This window comes from Saccostrea cucullata, unplaced genomic scaffold, assembly GCF_032062105.1.
Source record: "Saccostrea cucullata isolate Sc308-1 unplaced genomic scaffold, CSIRO_AGI_Scuc_v1 ctg15735, whole genome shotgun sequence".
Taxonomy (NCBI): Eukaryota; Metazoa; Mollusca; class Bivalvia; order Ostreida; family Ostreidae; genus Saccostrea; species Saccostrea cuccullata.
The window spans coordinates 2,103-13,528 of NW_026941397.1; the positions used below are offsets into that span (position 1 = coordinate 2,103).

General features: G+C 34.8%; 1 protein-coding gene across 1 annotated transcript; it reads left to right on the top strand.

The window, feature by feature from the left end:
• The first annotated feature begins 1,579 nt into the window (after positions 1 to 1,579).
• On the top strand, positions 1,580 to 1,936 carry LOC134257756 (heterogeneous nuclear ribonucleoprotein 87F-like). The gene has a single exon (XM_062740349.1). It carries the CDS (start codon positions 1,580 to 1,582, stop codon positions 1,934 to 1,936), a length of 357 nt encoding a protein of 118 aa, XP_062596333.1.
• Positions 1,937 to 11,426: the final 9,490 nt, after the last annotated feature.

The window sequence follows — 11,426 nt, forward strand, 5'->3', positions numbered from 1 at the left end:
TGTTGTCGTTGTTGTTGTCGTTGTCGTCGTCGTCGTCGTTAACATTTCATATTTTCATCTTCTTCTCAAGAACCACTGGGCCAATTTCAACCAAACTTGCTACAAAGTATCCTTGCGTAAAGGGGATTCAAGTTTGTTTTAAAAGAAGGGCCACACCCTTTTCCAAGGGGAGATAATTATGAATTAGAGAGAAATTAATGGCATTTTTAAAAAATCTTCTTCTCAAGACCCAGTGGGCCAGGAAAGATGAAACTCATGTGGAATCATCCTCAGATAGTGTAGATTCAAATTTGTTCAAATCATGACCCCTGGGGGTAGGGTGGGGCCAAAATGGCCGATCAAAGTTTTACATAGGAACATATAGGAAAAATCTTTAAAAATGTCTTCTCAAGAACCACTGGGCCAGGAAAGATGAAACTGATGTGGATTCATCCTCAGGTAGTGTAGATTCAAGTTTGTTAAATTCATGACCCCCGGGGTAGGGTGGTGCCAAAATGGCAGATCATAGTTTTACATAGGAATATATAGGAAAAATCTTTAAAAATCTTCTTCTCAAGAACCACTGGGCAAGGAAAGATGAATCTCATGTGGAATCATCCTCAGGAAGTGTAAATTTAAGTTTCTTTAAATCATAACCCCCGGGGGTAGGGTGGGGCCAAAATGGCAGATCAAAGTTTTACATAGGAATATATGGGAAAAATCTTTTTAAATCTTCTTCTCAAGAACCATTGAGACAGGAAAGATTAAACTCATGTGAAATTAACCTCAGGTAGAGTAGATTCAAGTTTGTCCAAATCATGACCCCCGGGGGTAGGATGGGGCCAAAATGGCCGATCAAAGTTTAACATAGGTATATATAGCGAAACCTTTTAAAATCCTCTTTAAAAGTACTTCAAATCCATGCTAAGTGATATTTATATGGAATCATTCTCATGTAGTGTAGATTCTAGTTTGTTCAAACCATGACCCCCTTGGAGGTTAAAATTTAAGCCCCCCCCCCCCAAAGCAGTAAACTTTCAGTTCTGATCTGATATGTGCTTTTTCCTAGCAAATTGCTCAGGTGAGCGATGTGGCCCCTGGGCCTCTTGTTATTATTATTTTTTCACCCATGTGACATTTATTTATATTATAGCTTCTCTGAAATTCTATAGCTTACATTAGTATTTTTATTATTCTGTTCCTTTAACTTAATAGCTCTGCATTTCAATTTCGTTTTAAGCTCACCAAGGCTGAAGTTTCAAGTGAGCTTTTTGATAGAAATTTGTCTATTTTGTCATCATTGTCATCATCAACATAATTGTAAACTTTTCACAATTTAATTTAGAAGCATATAAATATTTTTATTCAAGCATTATATAAAAACGGGGAAGGGTTTTTTGTTACTTTTAAAATTATTTTAATAATTTTAATATGCATTTTTTTTTTTTTGCAAAAATTTAACATTTAAGATTAAAGAATAAAAATTTTATATAATTTTTATATTATTTTATTAATCTAATTTCAAATATGAGAGAGAAAAGAGAAAGAGAGAGAGAGGATAGAGGGGAGTGTAGGGGAGAGTGGGAGTGGGGAGAGAGGGATGGGGATGTGGGAAGGGAGAAGGGGGAAGAGGGGGAGTGGAGAGAGGGGGGGAGAGAGAAGGAGTGGAGGGAGAGGGGTTGAAGAGAGGGAGTGGGGAGAGAGGGGAGTGTGGGAGGGAGAGTGGGAGAGAGGGAGAAAGAGAGTGGGGAGAGGGGAGTGGTGCGATGGAGGGGGGATGGGGGGGAGAGGGAGAGTGGGGAGAGAGGGGAGTGGGAGAGAGGGAGTGTGGAAGGGAAAGGGGAAGGGATGGGGAGAGAGAGAAAAAAGGGGAGAGAGAAGGGGAAAAGGGGAGGGAGAAGAAAAAAGGGGAGGGGGGGAGGAAAGGGGAGAGGGGGAAAAAAGGGATGGAGAGTAAAAAGGGATGGGGAAGGAAGGGGGGAGAGTGGGAAGGGGGGAGGGGAAAAAAAGGGGGAGAAAGGGATGGGAGGAAAAAGGGGGATGGAGGAATTGGGGAGAGGAGAGGGGGAAATGGGGGGGGATGGGGATTAGGAAAGGGAAAAAGGAAAAGGGGGGAAAAAGGGATGAAGAAAATAAAAGGAGACATAAAGAAAAAATGGAGAGGGAGAGGGGGTGGGAGGGGAAAAAATGGAAGGGATGGGGGTGGGGGAAAAGGGGGGAAAGTTTTGGGAAGGGGGAAATGGGGTTTTGGGAAGGAAAAATGGGGAAAAAAGAAAAGGGGAGGGGAAAAAAGAGAAAAAATGGGAAAAAAAGGGGGAGGGGGGAGGAAAAAGGGGGGAAAGGGAGGGGGAAGAAAAAAGGGATGTGGGAAAGGGAAGGAGGTGGGGAAACAAAAAAAGTGGGAAAAAGGGGTGGGGAAAAAAAGTGGAAGAAAGAAAGAAGAGAGGAAAAGGGGAAAGAGTTTGGGGGGGGGGAGAAGGGAGGGGGGGAGTGGGGAAAGGGGGGGGAAAGGGGGGGGGGGAGGGGGAAGAAGAAAAGGGGGGAGAAAGGGGGACTGGGGAGAGAGGGAGGGGGAGAGACGGGGAATGGGAAAGTGGGGAGGGAGGGGGGGAGAGGGGAAAAGAAGTGGAGAGAGAGGAGGGGGAAAGAGAGGGAAAGGGGGGTGGGGGGAAGGAGGGGGGGAGAGGAGAGAGTGGAGATAGTGGGAGATGTGAGGAGGTTGGGAAGGACAGAGAATAGGGAGAACTGGGTAGAGAAGGAGTTGGAGAGAGGGAGTTGTTAGAGATGATGAGAGAGTGGGATGAGGGGGGGAGAAAAGGGAGTGGTAAAATGGGAGGGAAAGGGGGGAGGGGGGTTTAAAATGTGGGAGAGGGGAAAGGGGGGAAAAGTGGGAAAGAGGTGGGAGGGGGAAGTGGAGATAATCGGAGAGAATGAAAGTGGGGAGAAACAGGGAAGGGGGGAGGTTGGAATGAGAAGGAGTGGGGAGAGAGGGAGTGGGTAGAATGGGATGTGGAGAGTGGTAAGAAAATGAGGAGAGTGGGGACAGCGGGAAAGATGGAGAGGTGGGAGAGAGAGAGAGGGGGAGATAAGTAGGAAGGTATAAAAGAGGGATTGAGGGGGCATGGTCTGAAAATAGTTTAATAATTTGAAATCTGACTTTGCTTTTAATCAAAACATGATGAAATAAAATTTCCAAAATGTTTGGGTCAGTGGTTCTTGTGGGCGGGGTGCACAACTGAAAAAGTGGAAGTGCATTTTCTTTTTACTCTCCCCCGGGATTATGTAACCAAAGTTAGCATGCTAAGTGTATAGTTATGATACGCAAGTGTCCTCTTTCAAAAATGTGAATTTATGGGGTTTTTAAAAACAATCAAAATTTAATTGTTGGAAAGTTGTTCCATGATATTCAGGTGACCTTTATATCAGGTGATCTTGTTTTTAATCAAATCACCTGTGAAGCATGTTAAACGGGAAAAATCCTTTTTATTGGTCAATATTATTTTTATACCACTTATTTTTCAAATTTGCTGATCCAAAGTCTGTCTGTACAGGAAATGGAGTGGTCCTCCTTTTTTTTGAGATTCAGGAACTATCCAAACCCCGGGACTGGAGTACCCCAGCACGTTTGCTATGTTTAGACCGTTGTGTGTTCTTGTTAATGTTTCCCCATGGTTTGGCTACCTATGAAAGTTTACATTTAGTGTATACTGGACGTACACATTTTTTCATTTTTTTCCTTTGTGGATGGTCAGGATTTTTAAAATCATTCAAAACTTTGAAGGCTTCATTCCAAGAATTATTTAGAACTTAAATTGTTCTTCTGTTTATATTCATGGGTTTTCTAAGCTGGACATGTTGTAACACAAATTTTGATATCGTCATTTAGTATTCACCTACAACAAAGCCATTTAAGCACATTCGGGGAATTCTGATGTACATCTTGATTATGATATTTTCTAAAGTTACCATGGTAATGACGTATCACCTTATTTATGTATATGAGAGTTTTGATATGTTATTGGTCTGTTTGTCCACTTGCATTGAAGCACTAACATATATTATTATTTACACAATTTTTGTATATGATGGAATATATTTTAGAGGATGTGAAAAATGGGGGATATTGTGCTTTACATTTGGTCGACAAAACAACTTATACAACATTAAAATTACCTTGTCGTCTTTCATAGTTCTGGTTTTTTGTTGTTTTTCAACATAATGTTAGTTCAGAAACCACACGATGTTTGCAGCAGTTTTAAAGTTTCGGCTTTGAGTATTTAAAAAATTAACTTGGAGCAAGTACAAATTAGAAAAGGGAAATCTGAACAAAATAGATATATTGCCAACTGCCGCAGATGAAGAAATAAAAACCTGAAAGATGTGTGTCCCATTTGTAGCATTCAAGTCGATAGTAAAAATCACCTTGTGGTGTGGTCATTTCTATCATAATTTGTTTAAGAATATACATCAATGACAGTTGACCAATATGTCAACAAAGTGGTAACTCTTCTTAGCATTCCGATTCCAATTTCAATTCTGAACCTGATTTTCTCAAAAAATTCCGAGTACTCAAAGAGAGTTAGATCAAATTTCGACGATGATGTACAGCTGTACTCGGGCCTCTGTTTTAAAAAAAATTTTGTTGACAAATCAAAATGTTAAAAAGCCTCTTGTTATACCGGTATATAACATTATTCATCTCTATGTAGATTTAGCAATATGTTATATGTGTTTCATCAAAAGCCTTCTCAGATTTGATTTCATGCAATAATTTGAATCTATACCTGTAATGCTATTTCTCTAATGAAAAAGTACTGACGTAAATGAATTATATACCGTTTAGTTTATAATGTAAAGATTTTAAAGAAATAGTTCCAGTTTTTTTTTAACTTTATCCAAGTTATAACTTTAGTTAAGGTAAGTCTTACGGCCAATAGAGTAAACTCTCCATACATAAATACTTTTGTATCTTGTCCTATTTTATCAATCTAGCGAAGGACAACAAGTATCAGAAATTCTGATAAATGTTTTACCTTCTTTATTTAAAAGTTGTATATCAGTTATTAAGTCATTTAATATTCGATTTAACCTTGCCTTTTTTGTCTCAAATTTGTATGATAATATATAAGGTTTCTTTACAGTAATTACAATCCATTGAGTTCATTATGTTATACAGGTATTATTATCAAATACATATACAGCTTGACAACATTACTGGGTAAAATACCAATTTTATTATTTTTTTTTTTTTAGAAATATTCTTACTCTGCAATATAATTATATAGATGCGGTGTGTTTCATAAATTGATTTTGCAAAATTAAATCTAGCTGTTACTACAGAAGCGTAAAGGACTATACACTTATTGTGCTGTATCTTTGTTTATTTCTTAACATCGTCTTATAATATATAAAGTGTAATATCTCCTTATTTATACACATATTTTGAATTGTATTAAGATGTTTTACACAATTAAAGGCAACTTCTTTTGTTCAATAGATTTTATTATTTAAACTTTAATCGACTGAAATATATTTATATTCATATATCAATCGAAAAAAGATGACCTACATTTTCAGGTTGAGTGAACAGGTTAATGTTTTTGGTGCAGGTCTCATTTCCAAGTAACTATAAGCTCTATGTTGACCAAACTTGCATGGATGATACATCTTAGGATGCATACTACCAGACTTGCTTCGGATGCTGAATTTGACCTACATTTTCTGGATGAGTGAACAGGTTAAAGTTTTTGGTGCAGGATTCATTTCCAAATAACTTAGAGCTCTTTGATAACCAAACTTGCATGGATTATATATCTAAGGTTGAATGCATTCTACAAGGCTGGTTTCAGATGCTGAATCTGACAAGCATTTTTTTCTGGATGAGTGAAAAGATTTAATTTTTATGCAGGTTTCATTTCTAAGTAACTATTAGCCATATGTTGAGCAAACTTGCATGGATGAAACATCTAAGGATGCAAACTGATAGACTTGCTTCAGATGCTGGATCCCACATACATTTTCCAGAAAATGGACCAGGTAAAAGTTATGGGTGCAGGTCTATCCTCAAGAAACTATAAGGCTTAAATAAACCAAACTTGCCCAAATGATGCATCAAGGGATGAAAACTCTTAAACTAGCTTGCTTCAGATGCTGGATTTTGATCACATTTTCGTGATGAAGAACTAGTTTGAAGTTTTTATATAGGTCTATTCCCAAATTTTGATCAAAATTGCATAAATTTTTTTTTTTGGATGTAAATTTTTTTTGGGGAAAATTTTGTGATTTCCCTTACTTTAAAGACAACATTCGTTAGGTGAGCTCTGAAATTTTCTGATTACCTATTTTTTAAAACATCGGAAACGTCTAACACAGGAAATTAAAAAAGAAAACACGGAGGTTACAAACAGTAATCTGGAGATTTTTTATTTTCAAATGAAAATGGTGTCCTCATACAGCCTTCAGTGTCGTATCTATTGAAATCCTGACTAAAAAAAACAATTATGGACTCTTTTGGTGTTGAATATGGTTTGTTATTCACCAAAAAAATATTCATATTGACCGAGGGAATTTTTTTGACTGACATATATTTATATTCATATATCAATCGAAAAAAGATATTTATAATCATACCAAAAAAATATTGTTATATGAAAAAATAAATTTAAAAACTATATCGATATAAAAATATGAATATATAAAGTCAGAAAAAGGTTTTTGAATTAAATCTCGCGGGGCGGGAATTCTAATGAATCTTGACTATCTCGGGATTCAGTGAAGGCTTATGTACCATGTATTTCATATCTTGTATGATTAAAGACTGAAAAAAATTTAAAAAAATATTTTATCATCTGAAATGAGATGAACCAAGGCTGGTTAAACATTTTGAAAGCAAAATAACCCAAAAAATCAATACAGAACTTGAAATTATGGTTTGAGGGATCATTTTAGACGTCGAAAGCGGAGAAATCCTTTAACAACCTCAGTACCAGTATCTTAAAGCAGAAGATTTTGCATTTCCTCACCAAACACAATATTGTTACTTGCTACTTTTCGTATGTAAAAAAACCCTTACACTTTTTCTAGCTTAGGAAAGTGGTTAACATTTTACCAATTCGTATAATGTACATATTTTTATATAAGGAAATTCAGATAAGCGTTTTCATAAGATATTAAATATTGTTTTCCTTTTTTGTCATATTATTTTCCCATTTCGTTTTTTAAAATTTTTCTCCCAAAAAACCAGAAAAAAAGTTTAAACCCAGTGATTTTCTTGTTTGTTTTAAATTTCAGGAGATGGGATTTCAAACAGTATTATGTAAGTTCACTTTTACTCCATTATTTTATCTATGGTTGTAATGTTATACAGTGCATTGGAGATCAGAAATGCCGTTCTGAAAGAACTTCAGAAAAGGGGCAATTAAATTAATACAAAATCAAATTTATCGGAAATTGTAAAGTTTGTGCTTTTTCCGGCGAGAGAAAATTTCTCCCTTTTATTTCCGCAAACCAAAAAGAAAATAAATTTTTAAAAACTTGTGTCAACATTATAATTATTATATAAATTATGAATCATTTTATGATCACTTTTTTCATTGTATCTTCTTTTAAAAAGGCTGCAACAAATTGCACATTTAGGTAAGTAAATGTAACGAAATTTCAGTTATATTAGATTATTAATTGTATTTTATCATTACACGTATATATTGAAAAAAATGTTTTGAAATTCAGGGAAGGAAAACCCCTATTTTGGGGCTAAATTTTTATTCCACCAATAATACTTGAAAAGGGTTTAAGGTTTTATCAGCTAAATAATTTTTTCGAAACGTTTTTGAAAAATTTTTATGGATGGTATAAAGTTCGGATGGGGATGAAAAGAACTTTTTATTGGTTATCTAGGTATGATATTTATTATTTTGATATAAATCTAGAATGTCCAGCTGGGTATTTTGGATACAACTGCTCTTCAATTTGCCCAGACAATTTGTATGGATACCCAGGGGAAATTTAAATTGCTTATGTCCTCCAGCAGAATGCAATCATATCAGCGGTTGCCAAAAACAGGTTATCATTTTAATCCTATTTCTAAAGAACAATATTCCCCTTTGGGTTTGATATTGATATTTTTCTGATGATTTAGAAACCATATTAACCCCAAAAAAGGTTACATATTTTTTATTCTCTTTATGGTCCCTATATAATCTATCAAGGGCAAACAGTTCCTAACAGTACATATACACCTAATTTGAGACCTATTGACCGGAGGGTCTGTACGCGTGCAGCGGCATTGTGACATCACAATAAACCACAATGGTTGCAACAGCCACAGCCAGCCACCCAGAGCCGGAAAAAAAAAGGGTTTAAAAAATTTTAACACATATTATTTTTCTATATTTGGACGTCTTACATATGAAAAAAAGCCCGAAAAAGGGAAAAAACGAAAGTACGTAAAAAAAAAATGGTGTCGTCGTGCAGCCTTCAATGTCTTATTTATTCAAATTCGGACTATATATTTAAACAATTATGGACTCTTTTTTTGGGGTTGAACATGGTTTGTTATTCATGAAAAATATCAAAATTGACATCGGCGTCGTCTTAGTTTAAAATTGAATTTTTCTGGGGAAAAAAACCCAATTTTATTTAAAAACCGAAATCGTCCATTATTGTTTATTATTACATAGTGTGGTACTCTACAACTCCATACCATTGAATTGAATTGAAAATATTTTATTGACAATTAAAGCCAAAAGGATAAGACACAAGTTCTAAACTTTGATAGTCTTTTCCTCATACAAATTTTTTTTAATATTGCCAAAATAAAGAACAATTATTTTCAGTAACAATTAGTAGTGTCAAAGACAGTAAACTCTTGAAAACTCTCCATATCATTATACGTAGGGATCGAAAAAAGATTTACACTTGCGCTTAATAAAAACTGGCTTTGGTCATTGCAACCATGTTTACTATGTTGTTTGAGGTGTAGATTGTGACGTCACAATGCTGCTGCACGTGCACTGACCCTCTGTTGAATACGGCCTCAAATCAGGTGTATATGTAGTGTTATAACTGTTTGCGCTTTTATAGATTATATGGGACTATAATTAGACTATATAATAATGATTTATACATTTTTTAGAATTCTTGAAAATAAATTTTTTTTAAAAAGGAATAAACTCATTAGTACTGGTGATGTTTTTACACTGAATAACAGGTGATAAGACCAGATTATAGAAAGCTGTTGGTGGCCTTGATTCACCAGAATTTTCATTAAGAAGAGTATTCGTGATTATTGTTGGTGGCGTCGATTTTTCCCAAAAATTTTTTTACCAGAGTTATCATACAAAACTTCACCAGTAACTTTAAATAATTAGGGTATCACATAGTTTAATGGGGGGTTTGAATTTATATGTTTTTAATTTCGTTGTTTTATTTGAAAACCAAACATCTTTTTTTTTAAAAACTTTTTAATTTTAAATTTGGATTTCTTTTCTTGTGAATTCTTCAAACTGAGGGTTAAGCTACATTACACATCCCGGCTCGTTAGCTATCCGAACCCAAACTTTGTTGACGTTTCGAGCCGGTTTTTAATATCAATATCAAAAAAACATATTGATGTCTTTTTCAGAATTAAAAAAAATATTGACATTTTTTTCTGCCCAATTTTAGATGAACTGGAAACAAAAGTTTTTTGAAAAAAAGGTTATTTGGGGGGTTTATAATTTAAAATTTATGTAAAGGAAAAGTTCAACAACTACAATTTATTTTTCAGAAGTATTGTAATTTCAATTGGAGCATTGATATCAAGTATTCTTTTTCTGATCATTATATATGAAATTTACAAAGTTCTAAAATTTTATCTGAGTAAGAAAGAGCAACAGTATGATATAAACATTTCAAATTATGTTTATGCAGAGATAAATCAGTTTGTCAATGAAAATGAAATAAATAATGTAAAACAAAGTTAAAAGAATACATTAAAACAGAATGTGATTTAAAAATACCTTATTGTTATCATTACAATACCTGTAAGAATAAATCGTATTCCGTAATAATAATAATAATTATTTCTTACTGGTACATGTATTTTGCAGCCTTCAATTGAATGTACAAAATGTATGTACATTTGTAATTTACATAATATGCACAATTTTTGATGTAAAATATGAATACATGTAATTTTTAACTCTTTTTTATTTTTTGGAAATTTTTTTTAATTTTTAAAAAATTTTTTATTATTTTTTCCTTTGTACAAAAATTGATTTTGTTTTTTAAATTTATAAAATAAAAAATTTTTACCCACCAGTGATTTTTTTTAATAAAATAAAAAAGCAACTTAAAAGTTATTCACTTAATTTAAATTTTAAAAAAATTTACATTTTTTAAGTTTTTTATTAATTGTTTTATTGGGAAATAAAAAAAAACAACTATAAAAATTTTAAATGTTTATGGGGGTAAAAAGAAAACCCCAGATTTAATTAGAGCAAAGGTTTAAAAAACACCCCAAGTAAAAAATAAAAACAATTAAAATCCCCCTTTCCCAACCTTTTTAATTTAAAACATTATTCTTTTTTTTGATTTTATTTTGAATGAAAAAAATAAACACATGAAACTTTTTAAAAATTTAATGAAACAACAAAAAAAGTTTTGACGTAATTTTCTCTTCCCTTTTTTTTTTACTTAAATGCTCCTAGTGCAACAAATAGTTGGAAATTTTTGCTGATCAAACATGATCCCCCTGCTCTTGTTTTGTGAGCAGGCTGAAAAGCCCCAAAAATTTTAAAGCCGTGAAAGCGCATTGTATGCCAACTGACGCTGTAGAAACGCCATGGGAGCGCAATGATGCATACGCCCGTACTGTCGCCGTGTAATCGCAGTCCAAAAAATCACAAGATGATAAATCTCATTAGAAGCGCCGTAAAAAACGAAGGAAAAAAGTAAATTCCAAGGACTCCGTGAGGTCTCCGTGGAAGCGCAGTCTACTGTCACTGCGTTCGTGCCGCGATCATGTGCGTCTTCCGGGGTTGGGCGGAGCTCCACTACGTTGTTGGAGATCTCACCGCCTGCTACGGCATATACTACGTTTTTACGGCGTTTTATCGACCCGATCACACGGCGCGTACTTTGGATGCCCAAAATGATCGCTGTGCCCGGGGTTTGGGGGACCCCACGCGACCCTACGGAGTTCAGTGGAGATCTCACCGCGTTGTCACGGCGCTGTAGGAGACTCCGCATCCCCCCGGGGTTTTGCATTTTTTGAGGACGCCGTGCAGTGCCGTAGGAGCAACCCCCGGGGTGACAGGGGTTTAAAATTTAAAAATTCAGAGAAAGCTTTTTATATAAAAATCATGCATCCCGATAAGTTTTTTTTTAAATTTAAAAAAAATTTTTGGAAAATTCCTTCAACCATCTTTAAAAAAAAAAAACCCCCCTGAAAAGGTGGTTTGGCGGCG